Consider the following 25,277-nt stretch of genomic DNA (forward strand, 5'->3'; position numbering starts at 1 on the left):
AGATACTGGTCATGTTTATTCTTCTCTCTCTTAAATAAACATAAATACATTGTTGGTTTCAAATGCAGCTGCAGTTAAACCAACAGTTCTTTCTTCAGTCTGCATTCACGAACCCCAGAAGGTATTTAAAAAGCATAAGGAGCAGTATGTGCAGTGTATCGTCTGTCCAGATGTCTGACACCACATAGAAAATCATTCAAATTGAATAAAACATTGAAGTCATCAGACAGTGGTTAGAAACATTCAAACCTTGTAAGATGGACATGAAGTTTTTCTGATTCTGAGTTTCTCTGTCAGCAGTCACGTCTCTGCTGTTAACGTCCTCAGCTGCACCCAGAGGACACTCTGATCCACTCACCAGAGACTTTATCAATCCTCAGTCTTTATTCTTCCAGCAGAAAATTGTTTTCTATGTCTCGTGTGATGATGATTCATCAGAACGCAGTCTCTGCATTACAGAGACATGCAGGCATAACTATTCGCTCTTTAATTGTAAAAAGACTTGAGGTGAGGAAAAACGATAAAATAAGTAAAAATTTTATTTTTGTAGATGTCTAATAACAGCTTTGTAATCCTCAATTGTTATTAAATATTTATTTTATCAATATAAATAACTGCTGACAGATGTTAATTCATTGCAATAATGACAAAAAGTCTGGATTTTGCTACTTTTACTCTAAAAATGATTTAAAAAAAACAGGGAGTAAAATAAACAGATTAACATAAAACGTCTGAATTACATAAAAACGTATTTTTGCACAAATTCTCAGCTTCTGTGATTCAAAGTGGAGGTTTGCTGCCCTCCTGCGACTGAAGGAGCTCACACACCCACGCTGCCTTCACGACACGTAGAAACTCGGACATCTCAGCTTCGTTTTACTAAAAATTCGGATGACAAACACCCGCCGATTATAGTGACGTTTAGTAAAATCACTGTTTAGATTTATCCTTCGATCTGTTGACCTGATCGTTGTTCGTTTAACGGTAACACGTGAAATACACACAGCGTGTCCTCCGGTCGCTCCAAGTCTCCGATCTCCTATTTAACCCCAGCCCGTGAACGCAGCACCAGGACCAGCCTGCCTCACATTGTTAACGTTGATTTCTCCCGTTCAAAGCAGCATTTTGTCTTCCGTGAGCCGAACCTGGATCACAGCCTCCCACTAACCGCATGAAATCTCGGCTTCGTCAGGCAGCGGGACCCCCACCGGCACACGGTAAGACCTCCACGGAGTAATCTGGAAACCCCCCGTTTCCCGGTGAGAAATCTTTCCAGCTAAGGTTCATGTCTCAGACTCCGGAGGAATAAAACGTTACCGGGGCGAGCCGTGCTGTTACTGCGGGGGGAGCTGAGGGGTCTGGTGGTTAAAGTAGTTGTTTTTTTGGGGGGGGCACTTTGGCACGCACGGTTAAACCGGGTCCGACACCTGTGCGGCTCGTTATTCTGACTTTGCTCAGCAGTCATTTTCCTCCCCGGGCTGAAAGCAGGAGGTTAGCGTGTTTCCCATGGCTACACCAAGCGTCCACACGGGGGTTATTTGCATTCCTCTCCGGCCTGTGGCGACACACACACGCATGCGTTATTATTATTATCTTAAAACTGGCAGCCAGATAACTGCGCCGGGAGTCCGGGGGCAGAGCGGCAGGTCAGCTCCGGGGGTCGTGACGTCGCCGGGGCTGCAGGTTCACCGCTCCGTCACTTGGGGCTCCTTTTGTTGACCGCACGCCCACCTTCCCCCGCAGCTGCACGGTTTCATAATCTAATGCTCTCGTTTCTTCTGCCCTCCTGTTGATCTCCGTGTGGAAGCCCGAGCATGAGGAGGATCGGTGGCCGTTACCCTGCCCAGACCGGAGGCTGCTGGTAGGGATGGTGTGGCTGTGAAGAGCCGGTGTGACGCGCCTGTGGTCGGGGAAGAAGTGCCTGGACAACATGACTGTTTTCAACCCGGAAAATGTGGAGGAATTTTATGACATCGGGGACGAGCTGGGGAGGTGAGTCCACACCGAGCTTATTTCTAATGCGCATCAACTTCCCCTTTCTGTGCCGGGGCGGGGATGCTGGGAAAAGACCTGTTTTTCATTAAGATAATAAATGCTTCAAAGTTTATTTAGCCCATCTGTGCAGAGCTGTGGTCCACGCGTGTCTGAACCCCCCACTGTGAGTGAGTGAGTGTGATAAGCTGTGATTAATACAGTCTTTAATGCAGTGTCGTCAGTGATGAAGAGTTGCTGTGTCTTCCTGGGCTTTCTTGCAGGAGGCTGATGTAGATCTTTGCAGGGAGCAGGTGTCCATCCTGGCTGTCACTCCGTGTGTGATCGGTCAGAGGTGGATGCTGATGATCAGGGTGAAGGAGCCGACTGTGTATGAAGCACTGTGGCAGAGCTGGACCTGAGTTTGGTTTGCAGGGCGACTCGAATGTGGCAGATGATTCCAAACATAACGTGTTTGTTGACTGGAGCAAACTGCCGACCTGGCTTTACCTTCCTCATCGAAAATCTCTCGTGCCGTCATCTTTGCTCGAGCTGAGCTGACAAAACCAGTCAGGGAGTGAGTTTGTTTGGGCGGTTAGAGAAGAGCAAGGATGTGCAGCAGCAGCACAGAGTTGATCTGGATGATGTTCTTAACCCTTCATTGTAACCAAATCCAGGTTTTGGTTAATTGAACAGCTTCACAAATGTTGTTTTTTAATCATAAGTTAGTTTAAGTGAAAGCAGATTTTCCTGTTTTCACTGTGACTTTATTGCTGATTCGGTAAAAAAAAATGTCATTACGTAATAATAAAGGCAGAAATGATGCGTTCCAGCTCCCAGATGTGAGAGTCACAGCTGTGGAAGTGGGTCTCTGAGTTTGTGGTTATGAAACGTTGGTAATAATCAGCCAGCTGTTTTCTGCTCCTCGGCCTTTGCGGCGTTGCTGATTGTGTGTCGTGTTCACCTTCCTCTCTGAGGAAAGCCTGCGCGGCTGCAGCTGCTGTAGCAACAGAGACGATCGGGGAGCTGTGTGTGATGGGATTGAGTTTCTGGCTGAGGTAAAGTAGATGGCTACGCCAGCGTGATCGTCTCGATTGGCTGTTGCTCCAACGCCGGGATCCGCTCTCTGTTGAGGGAGAACAGGGAGCTGATATCACGTCACCCGCCATCATTATTAAATCATCCTAAATATTCCAACATCTGCAGTGTTGGGATAGAAAATATTTGCTCCTGTCATTCATGCATGCTGTTTGCTGGAGAGCGCTCCAGCAGCAAGGACTCAGAAATGAACGTGTCTGTGGGAAACTTATTTTGCACACAAAGAGGCATGCACCATGTGTGCAGCTGGAACTAGACTTGTTCTTGTTTCTGCTGCGTCTCTTATGGGTGAGGCTTGTGTTACTTCTCTCATCAGTCACTCAGAATCTGACGTATCTGAGTCCGGTGACGTCCTGCAGCGTCCTCAGGCGTCTCCTTGCTGCTGCGTCACGTTTTAATGAGCAGATCTTTCCCATAGATGCTGCACACAGGTGGTCTTATGTAAGACGGGTGCACTGATCACTCCCAAACTGGGCCTGACACCTCTGCATTAGCAGCCCACGTGCATTGAAACGAGGCAAACGGAGACATTTCTGTGCAGCTAAGCTCGCTGTGTCTGAATTGGAGCACTTGTACTGTACAAACAGACGAGCTGCACAGGAAGAAGAAATCAGAGGTTCTGGATGAAAATGCAGAACCTACAGTGACTGTGCAGTCGTTATATATTTGTGTTAGTATTGGATGAACTTTAGCATAAACCAGAGTCTGTTAATGATGAAAGCTGCTGAGTCTTTCACTGTAAAGCCCAACATGCCTGCAGACTGAGGGCTTTTGATCCGACTGTACTCCAGGCCTGCTGCTGGCTGCACTTGGATTAAGGCCCATTCGGTTTGGCAAAATGGGAAAATGGGAATTCACCCAAGCAGTGAGTCTATCCTGTCACTGACACCGACACTGCCTGCTTATGCATGGAGGACTGATGCCCGGTGAAGCCGAGCATCATGCATGAGCATCTACGCGCAGCGAGCACGCAGGAACAAAGCCAAAGCATACATGTTAGCAGCGCGGTCTTATATAATGCTGTCTATGAATGTTGCATTATTGCTGAAGCTCTGCTCAGAATCGCTGCCTCATCTTGATTTTTATCACCTCTGTGATCGGGGTGCCATTGCTCGCCCAGTTTTCCGAGCCTTCCAGAACAAAACCTGGAAAACTGGAAATATTAGACGCGCCTAATAAAGTGTCAGTCAGAGAAACGATTGTGAAACTGCAGGTCAGCCGTTGAAGATCCGGGCAAAGCATCAAGTTGTTGCTTGCAGAGCTGCGCTTTAAAAAGTGTGATGTGTCTGCACAAGTGCATCAAACTCATCCCTGCAGCGTGGAGCCCGGCTGGGTTTAGTTTAAAGGCCTCCTGACAGACGTTGACCACATCTGTGCTCAGCTGGTCTCTGTAACTGCTTCACAGAAAAGTCTCACTTCACGCCTCAGATTGTTGAAGACGTCGTAGTTTGCCAGCATCTCAAAGGGTCTGTTGTTTGACGCCTCCTCACTGTGATGCTCAGGTGTCGGGTGAAGCACCGCTGCAGTGCTTTAATGGTGGTGTGTGTGTGTGTGTGTGTGTGTGTGTGTGTGTGTGTGTGTGTGTGTGTGTGTGTGTTAGACTGCACAGACACAAGCATTCAGGCTCAGAGCTTCTGTCGCTGCAGGGCTTTTTTACCCCATCAAACCTTTTAGTTCCTCCAGTTAGATCAGCAGAAATAGAAAAAGCTGTAATTGCTTCCATTATCGGTGCCTCTGCAGTGCATTATGGGTCGTGCGTGACAGCCGGCGCGTGTGTTTCCTTAATTAAATGATTAAGCAACGGTGTTTGTGTGGTGCTCCTCTGCAGAGGCCTCAGTTAGCAGGTGCTTTATGACACATAATACAATCAGCTGTCCATGCAGGGAGTTCCTCGCCTCGTCGATGGACTTCAGCTGCACCTCCTTGGACTGGTCCTCAGTGAGCCCAGTGCAGCAGGACTTTAACCAGTTATCCACCTGCTGCAGGTGCTTGTTAGAAATCTCCAAAGTAGAAGGCTCCAACTGCAGGGTGAGACCCGCTGGAGAGGCAGCTGAATGAAATGCAGCTCAGGGAGAAAGCTGGAGATGATGCACGACTCCAGAGACAGATGGGAAATCACCGTCAGTGCCGGCCGGCTGATATCTGATCTCTGAGTGGATGCCAGTACTGCTCTAGAATAACAGTAAACCTCTGTAGGTCTGAGCAGAGCATGCGGTCATGCTGCATGCAGCAGGCCTGCGTGAAGAAACGGGCGCAGCTTGCACTCCGGTCATGTGAGTCCAGTTCTGCTTTCCTTATTTTTTGGATTCATTTATTTCTTTTGCTGTGGGAGGTTCAGAGCTGTCACGTGTTCAGAGATACGCTGACTCAGCCTTTCTTTCCTGATTGAGGGAGAAAAATGACACGAGCCCACTCCCACTGTGGAATCCATTTGCTGTGTGCTTTTCATCGGGTCCACGTGGCAGTTTGACACTTTGCATATTTTTGCAGGGCTCTGCTGTGGCTCCATCGTTAGTCTGCATCAATCTGACCGCTGTGGCCCTCCTATTTTGTGTGTGTGTGTGTGTGTGTGTGTGTGTGTGTGTGTGTGTCTGTGTCTGTGTGTGTGCGTGTGCATGTGTGTGTGTGTCTCTGTGTGTAGAGGAGGGGGGGAGGCTGTAGCTCTAAAAAGATTCTGCAATGCAAATGAAGGTAGAAGCTTTGAGCTGAGGCTGCGTTTGGGCTTCATCAGGAAAAACTCCCCAAAGACGAATCGCTGTGAACACAAAACAGGATTATTTGAAGAATCCACCCAGGATCCTGTGTCCTGGAGTCAAAGCTGATAGCATTTCAAAACGTTTTCCCTGAACAAATCTTTGCTTCATTTCTTTCTTTATTGTTTATGGAGGACACTGACAGTAAATCTGCTCCAGACAGTCAGCAGCAGGAATCGGCCCCAACCAGCTACTGACCTACATTTACCCCCCACCACCACCCTTGGTTATTCTGTTGGGTGGAGGGGCAGTCTGGGAAGCAGGAGTGGCCTTGATGAAGCCTGTCACTCAGCCACCCTCCCCCCCGTCCTCCCCCTGGATCCCAGGGAGCGGCAGTGCGGTCCTATCAGGACCACTGCGCCGCTGTGCTGCAGCAGCACATTAGCTGCAGTGTGGTCGTCGCATGCTTTGGTGTGACTGTCCAACACAACAGGTTTATAAAAAGTGGAGGACTTTTAAAAATGAGCACAGGGCCGCTCGTCTGCTGACGCCTGCTCTTCATTAAATCCGTCAGTGACTGTGGGTGTGAACAAAGACGAGAGCACCGCCCGTCAAAGCTCCATCACAGACAGCCGCTGCATGAAGGCAGAGAGAGGCAGCACTGCTCACTGATGCTGTTGTATCGTCTGCACTTTGTTTTTTTTATTGCTGTGCGATCTCATCATTTGCATTTTGGAAGCCTCGCTGGAAGCCTCGCTGGAAGCTGCGTGTCTGTGTCGTCTCTCTGAACTGTGGTCGCTGCCTGGACGCATCTCGCTGTCACATCTATGTATCTGACCTTTCACCTGACCGCCACACCAAAGTCAGAGGACTCGGCATCCTCCACATCTTTGATTCGTCATAAAGATGCACGCGCTCAGTGAAGCCAGATAGAAAAGTTTTTCGAGCCGCACTGAGCTGCTCTGTTTGCAGTTTGTCCAAACTGGCCACAGACGAGCTATCAGGATAACAGCACGACGAGCGTGTTCTCTTAGTCCTCGCTGAGTATTCAGAGGCTCTGTGTAAGAAGTGACTTACAGCTGATCTCATGCTGACAGAGTTCAGCCTCAGTCTGAGTGAGAAATCCTTTCAGCGTTTCTTCGTTGCCCACATTTAGCATCATCTGTCCAACTGCACGTTTCTCTGATCGTGATGTTAGTACGTGTGACAGATCACTGAGAGGCTGCTGTGGGATACAGCCATTAATCCTCCGAGATTTGAGGGGGTTTTCTGATCATCTTTTATTATTGACGTATCCCTGGATCATTAAATGAGTAAAATATAGAAATATTAATAGAATTAATGCAATTTTAAAAGTTGTTGTTATATTAGTTCATTGTGTAATAAAACAAATCTTTAGAGTGATTTAAAAGGACTCTTTTAAAACCATTTCAGGACCGTGTGCGCTGCTTTTATCCCCGTGCTCGGTGCTCGGCGTCGGGCAGGTTGGACGAGCTGTTAGTCGATCTGTTGAGGAAGCTTTACGCTGCAGCAGAGGCCGAGCAGTCAGCCGCCTCTGATCCTGACATGTGAGGAGGCAAAATAACCACGTTTCAGTCCATATGTTCCAGCTCATCAGAAGATTGGTGGTAACTGGAAACCAAGCCTCAATAACTGGGTCAAAGGGCCAAACTGGGAGTCATGTAGATGCTGGTCATAAATCCTGATCAGAGGAAAACATCCGACTCTGGTTTGTGTATCTGCTGCTTCGCTGTATGTATTTACATTCAGTCATTGAGTGCACGCACACCCTGAGCTTCAGCCTGCCAACATTAGCAGGAGTAATAAGTACGTGAGTCAGAGGAGCATCTAATGTTCCTGCGGCCTCGAGATTATCATTAAAGACAGACGAGGTGGGAAAACGTAAACAAGACGAGTCAGCTGTGAGAAGAGTTGATCAGGACTCTGAGGCTGACTTTAGTCTGTTATTGCTGCACTTAGACTCACATTGAAATCGGACTCACTTGGATTATCCTCGCCGAGCGTAATGAGTTATTTTCAATTAATCTCTGCAGTCAGGGCGGGATGATGGGATTCCTGCCTGCTGTGGTAGCGGGTGAATGGCAGGGAGCGGCGCTGTGCGTGAAGCTGAGTGTGTGTTGGAGCGCACGTGGGACGAGCTACAACCCTCTGCGGTCAATTAGGGGAGACGTGCAGGCGGTGGAGCGTGGAAACCGAGGGGTGGTAAACGGTGGAGGAAGACAACTTCTCCCGTTTCTGTCTCTCGTCTTCTGCAACCTTCCAAGCTTAAACTCTCACGCAGGGTTTCCTCCTGCTGTGAACGGGAACGACTCTGACGACTGCACTTAGACAAACTGCACGCAGCCTTCTGAACTAATGAAAACGTGCACTTGGAAGCTTTTGTTTCACGTTCTCTTGAACTGATATCGCTGCGTACTCCTCGTCTCGTTCCTTGGAATATCCGTCTTCTTTTCACACATGCTCGCCCACTCGTGACAGTGAGGGCCAATCAAAGGCTGCGATGAAAGCAGCACCAGACCACAGAGGTCTGCAGATGCATTGTTCAGTATCGGGTCGGTGTGCAGAGAGCAGACAAACCCGAGTGGGTACAAACAAACAATCACACCAACGTTGGGTTGATGCAAAGAAACCTTCACGGACGGCTGAACCTGTGAGCCCAGAAAGATGCTCATTTGGACTCAACTACACGTCCAGCACAGCTGAACTCGTCTCTGCGTCCTGTGTGGGCTTACATGAAGGATCGTTTGAAACACTACGAGTAAAATCTGATTAATCCTTGAGCGGATTAAGTGTCACTGTTGGAAAAATATTCTGAGGGCTTAAAGTATAACTATTGTAAACAGTGTTTTAGGTAAAGCCTCGTTTGGGCTGCGGCGCTGATGTGATGTCACATGACTACATGTCAAACCTCAGTGTTGATCAGAGAACATGCAGCCTCGCTCTCTGTCAGTTATTTGGTCCGAGTTGCGTTCTTGTTCCTCACATTAACAGGATTCTTCTGTTGACCTTCACAGATCCTCCTGACAGACGTTTTCAGCTGCGTGTTTTTAGTTGGACTCGTGAGATGAGGAGGGAAACGAGCAGGAGCTTTCAAAATGAACTTTTAATTAATGCTGACAAAGTCGGAGGTGAGGTCACATCAGCTCAGAGCGTCTCTGCTCAACCTACAAAACCAGTCTGCGCCTGCTGATTTCCCCTGAGTCACGGCGGAGTTAACCGGCTCGAAACTTGCTGAATGTCAGTTTCGTCAGACATGCGGGGCCCTGTTGGAAAAAGCAGCAGAGAGAAAGCCCTCCTCCTGCTGCCGTCTCCTCGGTGGACTGTGCAGGACTTCCCTTAATTTACACACAGTGCTAAATAAAGTTTGTCGTGTTTTCCTTTAACAAATGCAGCGCATTAGTACCCACAGCAGACGGGTAACTCATCGCCTCTGTAAACACACGTCTCTAACACGCTGAACAAATGAGCATTTTTGATTCTTAGTACCAGAAGCTTTCGCTCATACTCAGCCTATAAACGCACCAGCAGCCCCACAGACGCGTCGTGATCGTCAGACCATCAGACGTGACGATCGAGCCGAGCGGACGCGTCTGTTCCAGCGACTCGTCGGTGTTTACAGCCTGCAGATGAAGTCACGTGTCGAGTGTACAATGTGGGCTTAAACGTTCATATTTCTGTAAACATTAAACATGTTTGATTAGTTATGAATTCAATTTATTTACACAGCACCAAATCACAACAGCCTCAGGGTGCTTTATATTGTAAGGTCGACCCTACAATAATAAGTACAGAGAAAAACATGAGCAGCACTTTGGTGACAGTAGGAAGGAAAAACTCCCTTTAACAGGAAGAACCAGGCTCAGGGAGGGGCGGGGCCATCTGTGATTGGTTGGGGTGAGAGAAGGAAGACAGGATAAAGACATGCTGTGGAAGAGAGACAGAGGTTAATAACAGGACTGATGCTGGTGACCAGTTTGAGATGTGTGCGCCTGTTCGACCACTAACATCGGTGCTTTGGGGGAAAGAAACCTTCATGTCTTCATGATGATTTATTGTTCTGAGAACTTCACAGTTCATCAGCTCTTTCCACTGTTTCACATTGTTGGTTTTATCTCTGGGTGTGTGTACACATCAGTGTGGCTGCGAGGATTCTTCCAGGATGATTATCTCTGCTTGCTGGCATTCGGTCCTCTCAGAGTTACAGCTGGATCAGAGCAGGAGTCTGTTATTGTGTCTCTGCAGCGTCTGAAATCTTTGAAGGTCCTGGAGGCTGTTGGTCGTAACAAGTGTGAAGATGGCAAAGGAAACCTTTCACCTCTCCTCTTTACCTTTAAGCACAATGTCTCCATTGTTTGTGCCGTGGAAAGCTTGGGCCTGGGGGAGGTGACTGACATTCCTGCCACACTTGAATGTCCTTTCACTCCGGCTGCAGACGAGGGCAAACACTGCCTGCCTCTCATTTAGCTTTCTGTCACTTATCTCTCCATCAGAGGAGACATTATTAGTTCCTTGAACCTGCAGTTGTGTCTGAATGAGACTCCTCCCCCCTGAGTCACACCTGGCTGCCAGGCTGGGAAACAGCTGAGCGGAGGAAACAGGCTGTTGAGCAGAAAGTTAGCAGTCGTAATGTGAACGCTCACAGGGATTTGAGTCTGCTCCTGGTCTCGAACCACCGATCTTTTATCTGTTAGGCAAAAGTGCTCACCACCAGGCCAATGTAGTCACTTTAAAAGCCCTCACTGATCTTCTGTGTGTGTTCATATCTTTGAAGTACAAAATTGGACGTTTAAAGGCCTTTATGAGACTCAGAATGTGATTTTTGATGGTACGGGGCCAGAGAAAGCCTTGTGTCAATGAGATGTCCTCACTGAGTTTGAAAACGAGTTTGTGTGTGTGCTGATGGAGAGGTGGCATGGCCCGTACACACACACACACATACAGGTGTGCAACACCTGCTACACAATGCTGTTTTGTGCTCTCCTGCAAATATTTAAGTCCCCGAGTGTGTTGTGACATATAAATGATGAAGTATTGCAATCAGCTGCGTCTCTGCTGCAGCCGCTTGTCTCGCCTCGGTGACGCAGCCACGAGCGGGTGCACTTTCAGAATAAGAGCTTTCATACTGACCGCAGACAAATAACATTTTGTTTTAGAAATGCTAAAGTGGGTCATGTTACATCCAGGTGTGTTGCTCAGGTGGAGTCTGTTTGTTGGAAACATGATGTCAAACATCAGGCCGATCGTTTCATCACTGATTCAGCTGAACAGCTTCTGGATGCTTCGCTGAGGCTCAGCGGGCACCTTTGCATAACAGACTAACCACGCGGGGAGATAACCACGGTAAGGCTGGGTCATGTCCACAGTATCAGCGCTCCTTCTTACAGTCTTATTATAAGATCGTTGGAACTGGTTTTTAATGTCTGTGGAGCCTTTAAAGCCGAGGGGAGCGATGGTGCGGCCTCTCAGGGCGTTAATGACGTTTAATAACTTTCACCGGTGTCAGAAACACTGCTGATAAAATCCTTATCTGAACACAAACACTCGCACACGCGCTGTTTACACCCACCCAGGATTATACCGCACTCTTCCTTCCTCCAACCAGCGCGGTTCCTCAGTCTCTCGGCCCTGTTGCCGTGGTTACCCTTCCGCCGTACACAATGGCGCGGCGGTTGCGTAATGTTTTTTCTGCCGGTGCAGTTTGTGGCCCACACTACCGCAGAGTGGGCCGGGAGCACTCCACGCCGGCCTCCCACACTTGGCTCCGTGCTAATGAAAAGCCTGGCCTCGCCGGGAGTCTTCAGGCTGACGCCTCGGAGCCTGCGGCCGCTGCGCCGCTGCAGACGCTTTGTCCTCTGACTCCTCTGAGCTGCAGAGGTGCTGCAGTTACAGTCTGATCTCTTGTGTTTCTGCTGAGACTCAGCCGCCCGTGGAAACAGAACCGGAGTGAAAAAGAGCGACTGGCCTCTGATTGTTTTACCCTCGTGTCTATAAGGAGGATAACCTGCGGCTCCTGCATCGTGTTGGTGTGATGAATGTGCCACGGCACACCCGTGACCTTTGCAAGCAGAGCCAGTCAGATACATTCAGGAGTGTATGTTTCATTGTATGTGGAAATGTGTAGTCTTCCACTCACAGGCCTGATTCTCTCGTACTAACAGCAGTTTTAAAAACCAGGCAGCATCAGATGATCAGCGCTGAAGCTGCACAGCCACAGAAATAACGTGAAGCTGCGAACTCACCAACAAAAGTGTAAAACTGCTGATTATTCAGAGATGTAGCATCTGCATCAAGGCTGGCTTATTAAATTAAATTAAGTACAAACTATAACGATGCCACGTACACACTGTTTATGCAAAACTTGTAGTTTTTGTGTGTTGCTGCTCTCTGGACGCCTGCTTTAATGTAAAGATGAGTTCAGTGTAAAGGAGAACCAGCAGCCGTGTGTCGCTGAGAAAAACCCTTTGACGGTTGTGACTGTAACGTTTCAGCTGCTCTTACTGTAAAATCAGCTGACGACGAGAGCGGCACTGAGGTTCAGATTGGGAGGGGCAGCAACTGATTATCATCTGTCAGCAGTCTGTGGTTTCACTTCACTGTTTCTGTGCGTTGTCGTCTCTACTTATTATTTCCTTCAGCGTGTTTGCAGCCGACGATGCAGAGGAAGTGTGGAGAGCTGAGCAGGAACAGGCTGATGTTGTGAATGTGGACGCAGGCTGGCCTGCAGAGCGCTGGGACTGCATCCATCCCCCGTGAGCCAGAGACAGTTTAATTAAGTAGAGAAGCTTTAATTGAAGTGAGCAGGCACGTTTAAAGGGATGCATCGCCCAAAACGAAGGCGGTTAGTTCCCTTCTCTTTATATGATGAAATAAAAACGACACAGAGTCTTTCAGGGGTTTGTTGCTGGAGAAAATGTTCTTGTCGTCGTGTTTGAAGGCGTTCAAACCTTTGTGGAGACCTTCCTGGGGGATCTGATTAAGTCTGAGCTGGTCTCCACTGATGCGCTGCTGGTTTCCTCTCACTGTGCAGCAGTTTGGCACCGATGCAGCCATTTGTATCCCCATCAAATATTCATCTCTGATTTTAAAAGCAAAATGCGCCGTCGCTCAGCACCCCGAGCGTCCGTCAGTGTGAAGCTTTGACAGCGAGCAGCGAACCACTCAGTGCGTCGAGGTCGTTACCTGGAAGGTGAGCCAGAAACCTGCTGAACATCTGATGGAGCTGCTGGCCGCGGTGTGTTAGTGCTGATTAAAGGATGGCACAGTCATATATTTCACATTACACGAACAAACTTTTACACAGCAGTGTTTTTGTAGCCGTACTGTACGATGAGCATTCGCACAGACGGGGTCCTCGCTTGGAAACTGCACACAGACAGAAGGTGAAGATGACGCATTAGTGTACCAAGCAAAAAATAACAATTTCATGTCATCTAAGACCAAAGCTGTCAACATCAGGAAACAGTGCGGGCTACTAACCCTCCGCAGTTTCAGGTATTCACGTCAGGTCTTTGCAGAAACCCTCCTGCAGCAGAACAGCTTCTTCTGCTGTCAGCTCGAGTCGTATACGCACACAGTTGTCACACTGGATGCATTCACAGCTAACCGCCGCTGTCCACGGAGACGGCATAGAACTGCTGATGCTCGTAACTGGTCAACCTGACGTTTAAAGATGGCTGCACTGGTTTACATCATAAATACTGGCAGCTAAACACATGATTTCATTTTTAAATGTCGGTTCTGCTGCAGCTCTGACTGACAGCAGCACCTGTCTGAAAACCTGCGAGGTGAGAGGTAAATGAAGCGGCGTGCTCCTGCAGCACTATGAGGCAGGAAACGAGCACGTGGACGTGGATGGCATAAACTGTCATGGAGCCACAGTCAGTGCAGGCGTGTGGGTGCTAGCTGCAGGAAGCCCAGGCTGCCGGTGCGAGCGCGGCTAATATTAGCCGCTCGGCAGATCGATCTGACGGTTTGTGCATGGCCTGCGTTTAAGATATGTTTTGTTATCAAATCGTGTGATTAACAGTTTCACACGAATCTTAAACCTGCACGAGCGTCTGGTAAAGACGTGCTTAGACTTGTCCACGGCACTGAACTCAAGTTTCACTATTTTCTCTGTTTTTTCTTTTTACTTTCAGATTTTCTTTACTTTTGCTGTGCAGGTACAGTGACAGGAAAGAGCTATTCTGCTCTACTCTTTACTATTCTATTCTATACTGATCTAGTCTGTTCCATTCTACATTAGAGGGCATGCACTTCTATGAAAGCACGTCTCCCAGAGCGCTCAGACTAACTCCTCGCAGCACAGGGTCTGATGTCCTGTCATGACTGTTCATGTGACCACAGCCTTCATGCAGGGCGATGACAGGACGACGCTGCTGTCCTACATTAGGAGGAGGGGAAGCCTGTCTGAGCGGGGCGGACACATCAACTATAAAACTGTGTTTATTCCGCTCACCGTAGATGCTGGACTGAACGCGACCTGCAGAGCAACACTTGAGTCTTAACTGCTGCCGGGCGCTGTAATGGATCAGGTTAAATGTAAAGTGTGCAGGTCACGCACCTATCCAGGGTTTGACGAGCACGCCTCGCTTTATCTCTCCCTGGCAGGCCTCGCTGATGAACGATCCCATCAGCCAATGATCGGGCAGCATAAAAGCCGCTTTGTCACAGAGCTGACGGGCAGCGAGCCTCGTGCCAGGTTACAGCGGCTCCCTTTTATTAGACGCCTCCATTATCAAACCTGAAACGTAGACCTGCGTTTAATGGCCTCGGATCTCTTTCAGTGAACGTCTCCATCAGTGGACGATGAAGTTGAGACGAGCACAATCACCCAAAACAGCTTTGGGAGGTTCATTTAAATATTATGGCTTCGGGCTGTGACTTGCTCGTAACAGAGCAGTCTGCACAAAAATGAACAACATGGAGAAAAAAGCAACAAAGCAAAGTTTGCTGTGGGGTTTGCAGCGAAGGACGGCGAGCGGGAGGTGAGATCGCACTCGTTGTTTCCCACTCACTGAATGTGTCGTCCTCCGTCGGTCCGAGTGCGCCCGCGTCACATGTGACAGAGAAGCCTCGTGGGCGCCTTCCCGAAGCTCTCCCAGCCTGCCCGCCATTGTGCTTAACACTTTTCAGCTTTTCAGCACCCTCTCCGATTTCACAGTAGTAGTGCACAGAGCCAATCAATAGCTGGCTCGCAGTAGTGACGGAGAGGTGCAGTGTAGTGTTGGACAGCGCGCTGGTCTTTGTCCTTCTGTGTTTAAAGTCTCAGAGAAACCTCGTCGTTGTGTTTGTGTTACGAAGACGTGATCTTTGAAGCTTGAGTTTATTTATGCGCACTTAGTTTGAGCTCGTGTTCAATGCTGTCGTTAGTGATTAAATAACACAGTCTGTGCATTAAAAGCTGCTTATAACTATCATTTATTTGGCAAATGAAGCGAGACTCTCAGTGTTTATCAGAGCAGTGTTGGTGGGAGAGGAGGCAGAGCAGCCTTTTGGTTTCTTATCCTGTGGACCGAGTCCAACTCCACCATCCTGAACCAGCAGCAGCCCGTTGGTCTTCTTCAGTCCCAGCATCGAGGACCAGTCCCCATCTCCTGCAGGTTCTGGGGGGGGCTTCTCCCACTATCAGCAGCTTTTCAGAGCATTGCCACCTTAACTGACTGCAGTCCAAACAGCTGGGATCTGTTCAGTGTGGGGGGAGGGCAGCTGAGTAATGCGACCTGGTCAGCCAGCTGCTGGAGATGCATGAGGTGGTGGGTTGGGATGATTGCCTGTTAGCAGCTGTGCTGTAACAGCAGGGGAAAGGATGCGTTAACACGTTGCACAGTGCAGACGCTCTGCTGCAGGAAGGGCTTTTATTTTACCCTGTATGTTTATACTGAGGGCTTAAAATGTCTTTATACGTTGAATTCTGCTCCCACAAGCCTGGCTGTGATGTATGGCTGGATTATGGCTGGATTGGGGCCAAAGATTAGGAGGCTGAGCATCTTACTTTCCTTTTCAAGCCCAGACAGCCACGGAATTACTTACACATCGGGTTATTCTGCAGAACCTAATGGCGTCCACACAAACACAAGTGTCTGCTTGGACAAAGCCTGATGATGTGGAGTAAAGATGTAGATGTATGAAGATAACACCGAGATTTGTTCTCATCTCTGAGAACAGAAAGCCAGCAGGATCGTGTTACAGTCAGCTGTCCAGCAGAGAACAGTGTGTGTGTGTGTGTGTGCGTGTGTGCGTGTGTGCGTGTGTGCGTGTGTGCGTGTGTGCGTGTGTGCGTGCGTGCGTGCGTGCGTGCGTGCGTGCGTGCGTGCCATCAGCCCGAGCTGTGCCAGACACCCTGCGTTGACAACATGAACTTCCGTGAGCTTGTTATCACTTCGTTCTCACTGAGGAGGCTCCTTTCCAACACAACCCTGTGCTGCTAAAATAATCCTGTGGTGTTTATGAGGCCTGCGTAGTTTTAATGTTCATGTGATTTGAGGTTCGATGTCAATCAGAAAACTGCGCTGATGCAGATCTGCCTCAGTGTGTTTCTGACCTGCTGATCACATCGTCACAGATCAGTTTCCACACCTGAACGTTCACCTGTGGAGATGCAAACACATGTTAGGGACCTCATAATTAGAGACTCAGAGCTTTTTATTGTCATCCTGCAGCTTCTTGCACAGCGATGTTGGGATAATATCATGTTGTCACTCAGACTGAAGCCTGCATGAGTCTTCAGCTGTCCTTCTCCTCTCCAGTGGACTCTGATCCAGTCTGGACTCAGCAGACAGACTGCTCTGCTTTTAAGACCTTACATTTTAAACGCTTATAGTTGGGCCTGGATCAGGTGACGCTGAAGTGCTCCGGCTGCTGGGGGACTTCCCAGGATTTATTCCTTCTTCACTTCCCTCTTTTCTCTCCTGATGCATTTACCTCTTATTCCTGCATGTCCTTAACTCTCCCTGCACTGACCTGACAGTAGCTGCTGGTAAAAGGTTCATATATTCACAGCTAGCGAGTTGTTGCCCCGTGTGGCAGCTGCTTCACCAACAGGAGGAGGATTGCATCTGGAGTAGAGGCCATCTCCTTCATATTCAACTGCGACGTGATTCTCGGACTCTGTGAAAACAGCAGGAACCTCAGGAATAACCCAGAAGCTTTCATCGTGTACTTCCTCTGCTGCTGGTGCTTTAACCTGAGCAGCTGTGATGAAATGAGCAGAAACACTTTCTTAAACCTTGTTTTTGCTTCACAGCGAGTAAAGTGTTTATATTTGATTAACTGGTAAAAGAGAACTTCACTGATTAGTGTCAGAGCTGAACTTCCTCAGAGTCGGAGGCATGAAAGTAACTGAACTGCCCATAAAGAAAAGCACAGTGAGTCTGTGGTAGCAGCTCGCTGTCACTGCTCAGCTTTGGCTCCATTAAACCGTCGCTGAGGGCCTCCTCTGGTTTGATGCAGACGTCTCGACGTTGGCGTTAAATTAATAAACTGTTTTCATCAGGCTGTACTTAAACATTACTGTCCTGAGTAGTTTCTCCTTTTCCTCGAGCAGCTGAACGCTGATGATGACACCTTATGTTATCAAAGCTTCCCAGCAGCTGCTTCGCTGAGCGTCCTGCAGCTCCGACCGTCTCTGTGACTCTCGCTGCTTCAGTTCTTACAACGACGAGCTGTTTGTGGAGCAGCAGTGCTGCAGCTGTACAGATGCAGCTGTACAGATGCATCGGCACCTGCAGGTTTGGTTTGGTCACCGACACACAAACCTGCTTTATGACCTCATGTTGGACCCACATGGTCCAACATGAGGTGGGTGGATCTGCGCTGAGAGCTTTTAAGCTTCTCCCTTCTCTCATGTGCGTTTGCACATCGTGCTGTAAAGAGCAGCAGCTGCTTCTGCTCCCGGGCGTGGCCGTTGTTCCCGTGGGAGTTCACGCTGTAACAACAATTACAGATAAGAACAGAAGGAGACGAAACACAGCGACGTAGCAAACATGTGCGGCCGCGTGTTCTCACCCAGATGCACCGGCCGCCCTTCCTCTCTGCTGCGTTGTGCTGCGTTGTTATCATGAAGCGCGTTCCCTGCCCACTCCCACTTCACTGACTTGTGTGTACGAGGCCTTCCTGCTGCTCATTACCACTGAACATTGTTCATTCCGGCGCTGCCTCACCATGACAAGGCCGAATTCCCGACAAGAGCAGCGACCTCTAACTAAGCATCGAGGTCGCGTCGATCCAACATCGCGCCGGCGGCGGGTGTGCGCTCAGGACTCGAGCACCCACGGCTCAGGGCTGCTTGTTTGTGCGCTCTTCAGCTTCCTCATACATCTTTCTGTAACGAGGCAAAGCTGTAATAAGAGCTGCTGATCCACAGGTTGGCTGCAATTATTAACGCCACTGGGAAAAATTATTATATGAAAGCTGGAAAAATGATGTCGCAGCAGCCAAAAGACTCGATGCAAGCTCTGAGAAACTAGCTGAAGGAAATAAGGACAGCATGACAGTGAAGCGAGCTCCACAGCAACAACAGAGCAAGCAAAGAGCTTCATGAGTAAAACTGTAACTAGATAAACGGCGGTGCTGTAGCATGAGGCAGGAGAGACTTCCTGTATGTGACGCGGCGCTCGGTAAATGAGCACGTTATTGGAGGAGCTGAGAGGCCGCAGACACAAAATGAAATTGTCTTTGCTCCCTCGGCTGGACCGATGCTCTTCACAGACTGAGCTCTGTGTAATTCAATTCAATTCAATTTTATTTATATAGCGCCAAATCACAACAAAAGTCGCCTCAAGGCGCTTCATAGATACAGAGAAAAACCCAACAATCATATGACCCCCTATGAGCAAGCACTTTGGCGACAGTGGGAAGGAAAAACTCCCTTTTAACAGGAAGAAACCTCCGGCAGAACCAGGCTCAGGGAGGGGCGGGGCCATCTGCTGTGATTGGTTGGGGTGAGAGAAGGAAGACAGGATAAAGACATGCTGTGGAAGAGAGACAGAGGTTAATAACAGATATGATTCAATGCAGAGAGGTCTGTTAACACATAGTGAGTGAGAAAGGTGACTGGAAAGGAAAAACTCAATGCATCATGGGAATCCCCGGCAGCCTACGTCTATTGCAGCATAACTAAGGGAGGATTCAGGGTCACCTGGTCCAGCCCTAACTATATGCTTTAGCAAAAAGGAAAGTTTTAAGCCTAATCTTGAAAGTAGAGATAGTGTCTGTCTCCTGAATCCAAACTGGAAGCTGGTTCCACAGAAGAGGGGCCTGAAAACTGAAGGCTCTGCCTCCCATTCTACTTTTAAATACTCTAGGAACAACAAGTAGGCCTGCAGAGCGAGAGCGAAGCGCTCTAATAGGGTGATCGGCTAGGAAGACGCAGGATCGGTTACTTGTTCATCGTCCACGTGTGTACGTTCCACAGGCGTGACTGCGTGTAGTGAACCTGGGTGGGATAGTCCTGTCACTCTGACCTGCTGCATCAACCTAAAGCTACGCTGCGTATCTAAGCACAGGTAACCTCCCTGCAGTGTTGAGTAATGCAAAGAGCTCCCGGGCAGCTCCGACAGACACAAACAAACTTGTTGTCGACTTTCCCGACCAGCTCCTCTCCGTCATCCCCTCCCTTCCAGCTGCTTTGGTGAAACAAGTAGGTCAAAAGTGGGAAGCCCTGTCTGTGCTTCAAGCACAACAAAGGGAGCTCAGCAATCTGATCCTGCAGACTATCAGAGAGCCGAGGGGGGAGAGGCGCTCTTGAAAACCTGCCTCTGTTTGTCAGCGATTCCCAGGAAGGGTTTTTCCTCTGCTCGTTACTTCTGCCCGTCTCTGTGCTCTGCAACATCCGTGCACGTCGGCGCTCTCCCTGCACGTCTCTGGAGGATGAGAAGGATTTCCTCACTCTGCCAGGCTCTGCTAGCAACGTAAACACGAGGGCTCTGTCATCATGCAGCAGGGAGTCGCCCCTTTAACCTCCGTTAAAGTAGCTCCGGGTTAAACACAGAGTCTAGCAGGGAAAGCCTGTTTGTTTGCTTTTCCTCACCAGGGGAAGACAGTTCAGTTGAACCGCTGCCATTTTCCCCTCGTCTGTGTGTGCAGCTGGTGTTGTTAACAAAGGGTGGGCTCGCTTGCATACACGGGGAGAGCTGCGGAAAAACACACAAGTTAGAGTTTGGGTTTAACTCCCACAGGCGAGCTGTCGGTGTTTACCTCGTGCTCCTTTTTAGCCACGCTGTCATTTCCACTTAGCTTAGCAGACAGGTGTGATGCAAACTTTCACGTGTCCACAGGAGAGTTTCAACGAGCTCTTACATAATTTTGTCACTTTAGGACAAAAGAGGAAACATCAGAGGAAGTGCACAGGAACGCGAGAGCGTGAACACTTTCATTAGTTAGGATTTAATTTAGGAAGTTCCTGCAGTCGTAGTACTTTCTGACTCCAGGTTATAAGCACAGCCGTTGCCCTGTGACTGTGCACATGTTCAGTTTCTGCTTTGATGGCAGCATAGATCAGTTCACTCTGTGTGCTAAAAGAGCACGCTCATGCTTCCTTAAATTAATTAGGAAGTAATAATTCATGTATTCAAATGAAATTCCCCCTCGTAGAAAGTTTAATTGTCAGGTGCAACAATTTATTCATGCGTGGAGTGCAGACACGCTGATGCTAATGAGCTTTACGTCGCTGTTGTTGTTGTGTTACTTTGTGAGGAGCGAGTGGAAGAAAACTTCAAGCCTGAGGATAGTTTGTGGCTGTGGAGGAAACTCCTCGTGCATACCTGAGGTTGGTGCCTGCTCGTGCTCTTTGTTCTGACTGTCACATGATTATCGTTGCTACATCTATAATTACAGTGCTTCCCTGAGTCTGCGTCTGCCCCGCGTGTTACCCAACCTGGGAGGAGATACGCCTGCAGCTCGGCTCCCTCCCATCATGAAGCAATCCTGCAGAGCTGCTGTTAGATCACACCGCAGGTCTTTGTTGGTGCGCAACCCGACACCCTGCAGATAGCTTTTATGCTTAAGGTGCTACTTTGTGTGTGAGTATTAATAAATATCAGTTTCTTGCTGATGCAGTATCATGAAGCTCAGAAATATTCATATTCGCTCAGATGGCAACCACTGAGGGGAAACTGCAGTTCCTCTAGTGGCCTCTAGAGGCGCACTGTAAAGGAGAGTTAGTCCCCACTGAGCCTCGAGGGCCGGTGTCCTCGATCAACACAGCTGATTTAAATGTTAAATGACCTCCTCGACATGTCCTGTAGTTCTTCAGAGGACTGGGAACGAACAAATCATCTGATTCAGGCGTGTTGACCCAGGGTGAGCTCTAAAACCTGCAGGACACCCGCCCTCGAGGCCTGGAGTTCCCCACCCCTGCTTTAAGGGTCATGGCTGCTGAATGCATGAGTGCCTCTGCTCGTGTCTCCTGGCAGGAAATCGCAGCAGGTCGTCTCGTTGCGTGGACTTTATTCTCTCTCTCGCCACTTTGTGTTTTTGTAAATGTAGCATTTAAAAGTTTGTGCTTCAGCTTTCCTGAGAGAAACGTGAACATTTTATTCATGTATGACGTAGAAATGAGTTGATGTGCGTCTGTGTTGGATCTGCACAGTTCTTGGGTGAAGCTTCTCGCCTTAGCGGCTCATTTAGTCCTAAATATGGTCGCAGCGTCCGTCTTTTGCGTACAGTCTGTGTGTTTGATGATGGGTGTAGCCGCGGCGCCTCGTCGTTAACACTCAGCAGTGCTCCTCGTGCGCTGTTTGATGCGAGGCCTGTCAGGCAGGATGAGAGCACTTCCAAAATGTCACACAAAGTGGTTTCTATTGTGTGGAGAAGTTTCCAGTGTGCTGCTGGTTTGTGTGTGGAGTTGTTTCCCTTTGTGCTTCTCTTAAACAGCGTGATGATGGTCCTCATGCAGACGCAGCGCCGCGTTTCCTGTCGTACTTTCAGCAGAGAAGTGAAAATGAATAATTAATATTCATTTCTGAGGAGTCACAGAAAGTCTCGAGCTGCACAGATGGTGTTTAATCAGGAACAGGAAGTCAGCCGTGTTTTCCTTCTCATCCCCGACGAGATTTTCGCAGCAGGTCCCGCGACTTCACAGATTCCACGTTTCCGCTGCACGAGCCGGCGGCGGCGGGACGTTTGAGGAAGATGTTCCGACGGCTGCTGCTGTTCCAGCCGTGCACGTGCACGTGTGCGTGACAGGTGACCGGAGCTGTGTGTGCACGCACGCTTATTACAGTGTGAAACACTTGACTTCCATATGAACACGATCACATCCTGATGTCTTTCTTTCTGCTCCGAGGCCTCAGTCACAGAGGTGGAAGCAACAACAGGGTGAGGTCAGGCTGAGTGGGAGTGGGAGTGGTATTAGCATGAGAAAGCCTTCGTCCTCGGCTCTCTCTTCCTCTTCGGTCACAGGACGGTTCGCTCTTCTTAAGCGTGCAGTTCAGTTTCTGAGGAAATCTTTGTCCACTGGTTTGTTTCACTGTGGTAAACAGAAGAGACGTGAGTCTGTCACACAGCACAACACTGAGATGAATTCAGCCTCACATGATTCATATTTATCAGAAATAATCATTCACCAGTGACTGATCCAAACATGGATCCGTGCGTGCTGCTCGCATTATTACTGAGCTTTGAACTCGGTCATATCTGACGTTTCTTTTGATACAAAGAAGCAACTTGTTGCTGCAACATTTCTGGATGATGGAGACACGAATGCTTCTGCTCGATGTCTTGGAGCGGTTGATGCCTTCTGCCCTGACTGACCCTGTGAGTTACACCGTCAGGTGGGACTGCTGGCGTTGGCCAATCAGAGGAGCTCTCATTTACAGTTTTATATATAAGGCAGTGCTGGGATTGCTGCCCTCCTGCACGTGTTGCCTGCTCGCAGGGAAACGTGCTGCTCGTGTTTCTCTTGCTTTCTGTTTATTTGCACAAACTGAACTCGGTAGAAGAGTTTTTGTCTGTTTGGCTGCAGAACGACTGGGAAACGAGTTCATTTCATTATAAATGCTTTTAAATCCAAACTAAGATCCTTGAGGCCGTTTCCATAACACACAACTGTTTCAGTTAGATTGTTGTCATTTTAATTGAATTGAATTTTGTGTGTGTTGTTGTTGCCTGTGTTTAATTGTCTAATTTTTGTAACTGTGGAGTATGCTGCTGCCTGTTTTGAGCGGGCCTCCTTTGGTTTGTGGGATCTTCCTCCTCGGGGCGACAGCATGGAGCTCGCCTTTGATTAAAAACACGTTTACTGCACAGAATCACCAGGATTGATTGAATTCACTGATAGTGAAGAATATTTGTTCAGTGCTTTTCTTTGAATGGATCTAAACTCTGATGAAGTCTTCCTGAGCGAGAAGCTCCACCAAACGAGCCGATCGATGCCGAACGCTGCACGAGCCGCATGCAGCCGGCGCAGCAGTAATCTGGCAGCACGAGGAGCAGCGCCGCTCTGCTGCTGCTCGTGTTTGTGGAACAGAGACGGGAGGGGGTATGGAGTCTTTTGTTGGCAGCAAACTTCCAAAATCAAATGCGTTTTGTTGTTTTTCCAATTATTTTCCCACTTGGCTTCAGGCCCCGCCGATTGGCCCTTTAGAGCCGCGGCTGTTACGGGTCACATCGGGGTCACGGATGCTGCCTTCAAACTCGTCTGCAGCTGGCGGTCTCACACGAACTGGGTCAGTCACACTGTGGAGTGAGGATGTGCAGAGAGCTGAATCACTGCTCTGATTCCTGACGACTCGGTGCCGGCAGGGCTCAGGGAGTCGGATGACTCTCACTTTATTGCCCATTTCTTGGCCGGAGCCGAGGAGACGTTTGCCATCGTCTCTGCTGGAAGCCTGTGTGAAAATCTTGCTGTGGAAATAAAAAAAAGAGGCAGAATGTGGCGCTCTCTCATTTTCGCTCACTCTTCTTTCTCTCACCCCCTACTCCCTTGTACTCTTCCTCCCTCCGTGGGTGTTCGGTACACTAAGTGCTGCGTGATTGCCGGGGCCGTGAGGAGGCGTGAACAGCCCTCAGCCAAGTGTCCCTGCTTCCCCGAGTGGTTTTTCTGGCGCTGCTTTGGTCGAGTGGCAGAGGAGTCAGCAGTCTGATCAACCACAGCGCTGCGTGGCAACGCGACGGTGCGATTTCCATAACAGCCTCTGTGTTGTTGATACATGCAATAATCGTCACAGCGAAATGTCACGCAGGCTCGCCACATCTGGGCGAAGCGCTCACGTGTGCCCTTCAGGAACGTGTGCGGGGAACAGCAGCATTGTCTTTGCTGCAGCCTGTCAACAGCAAATAATAAAGACGGGCTTGAAGGGCGGAAACATCTGTGCAGATGTGGTGACGGAGGAACTTCAGTTTGAGTTTGTCGCCTCTCCCACAGGATGCAATCTGCTTATTATCTGTTACGTGGCGACTACACGATGTCAGGAGACAAAGTTACACACCAGCGGTCGGTGAGGTCGTTGTGATGTCACTCACTTTGTAAAGCATCATCAGTGTTTCGATAACAAGCCGACTGTGAAGCTCAGCGTCACTGAGCATGCTCCGATCAGCCTCCTCGCTCAGGGCCCAGGTTAGCGTGACCGTCCACGGATTTATCATCGAAATCTTTTCTTCCTTTTAAAAATCAAACATTTCTGGGCCATTTATAGTCTGTTTATGGGCTTTTTTCTACATAAGAGCAGTTAAAACGTTCCCAAATGTTCCCAGCCTGTGTGTTTATCACATAACAGAACAACAACCACACGCCTCTAATGTGTGATGGGTAAAAAACATACAGATCTTCTCATTTTCGTCGGCCCAGGTTGGATACACTGCACAGAGTATCTGTGCCGGACACGCCAACGAGGACACGCAGCTCATTATTGTTGAGGTGCACGTCTGGTTTCAGAGTAAGAGTTTAAAGTTTGAGTAAGTCTGGATGTTTGTCGGCTCCGTGGACGAGGTGCTGATGCTGAGAGCTGTGCTGCTTTTTGCACACTGTTCCTGAACTGATTACGAGGGGCTGCTGAAGGTGGAGGAAGGTGGAGGGAGGTGTGCCTCTGCACTCTGTGCACAAGTCTTTTATTAAAGATGTGGGAGCGTTCTGCATCAGAGACCAAGGCCACGAGAAATAACCCGACTGCACCCGTGCAGGCTGTCGTGTTGCACTGACGTGAGTGTGAGCGTGCACGCTGCTGTCTTTATTCCTGCGTTGCTATTTCAGCTTCAGCCGTGATTCATCCAGCACTTATTAATTAAAGCTGTTCCTGATCACCAGTTTGCTTCTCATAGTCCCTCCCACTCCCTTTGGCTCAGCTGTCTGTGTTTACCATATTGACAGTGATGCATATATGCAGCCTGAAGTCTGTTTTTAAGGTCGCTGAGCAGCCGAGGTTCCTTTCAGCTCGCTGCTACACATCTTTATGTATTTCTCATTTTCTCAGGTTTGTTCTGAATGATTTCTCTGCCCTTTCAGCTGCAGTCATCATATCGCTCCATATGTTCTATCTTAGGTCTCTGCTACAGCAG

General features: G+C 48.9%; 1 protein-coding gene across 5 annotated transcripts in view; it reads left to right on the top strand.

Annotated features, from left to right (window-relative positions):
• The first annotated feature begins 1,037 nt into the window (after positions 1 to 1,037).
• The window catches only part of dapk1 (death-associated protein kinase 1), a 64,179-nt gene continuing 39,939 nt past the window's right edge, over positions 1,038 to 25,277 (top strand). The window contains exons 1-2 of one of the 5 annotated variants that reach the window (XM_040003661.1): positions 1,038 to 1,217; positions 1,808 to 1,992. In XM_040003661.1, the coding sequence (XP_039859595.1) occupies positions 1,931 to 1,992 (62 nt within the window). In that variant the 5' untranslated portion in view covers positions 1,038 to 1,217; positions 1,808 to 1,930. The other 4 variants (XM_040003664.1, XM_040003662.1, XM_040003660.1 and 1 more) reach the window with 4 other exon arrangements.

This window comes from Simochromis diagramma, unplaced genomic scaffold (genome assembly GCF_900408965.1).
Source record: "Simochromis diagramma unplaced genomic scaffold, fSimDia1.1 OVJJ01000583.1, whole genome shotgun sequence".
Classification (NCBI taxonomy): domain Eukaryota; kingdom Metazoa; phylum Chordata; class Actinopteri; order Cichliformes; family Cichlidae; genus Simochromis; species Simochromis diagramma.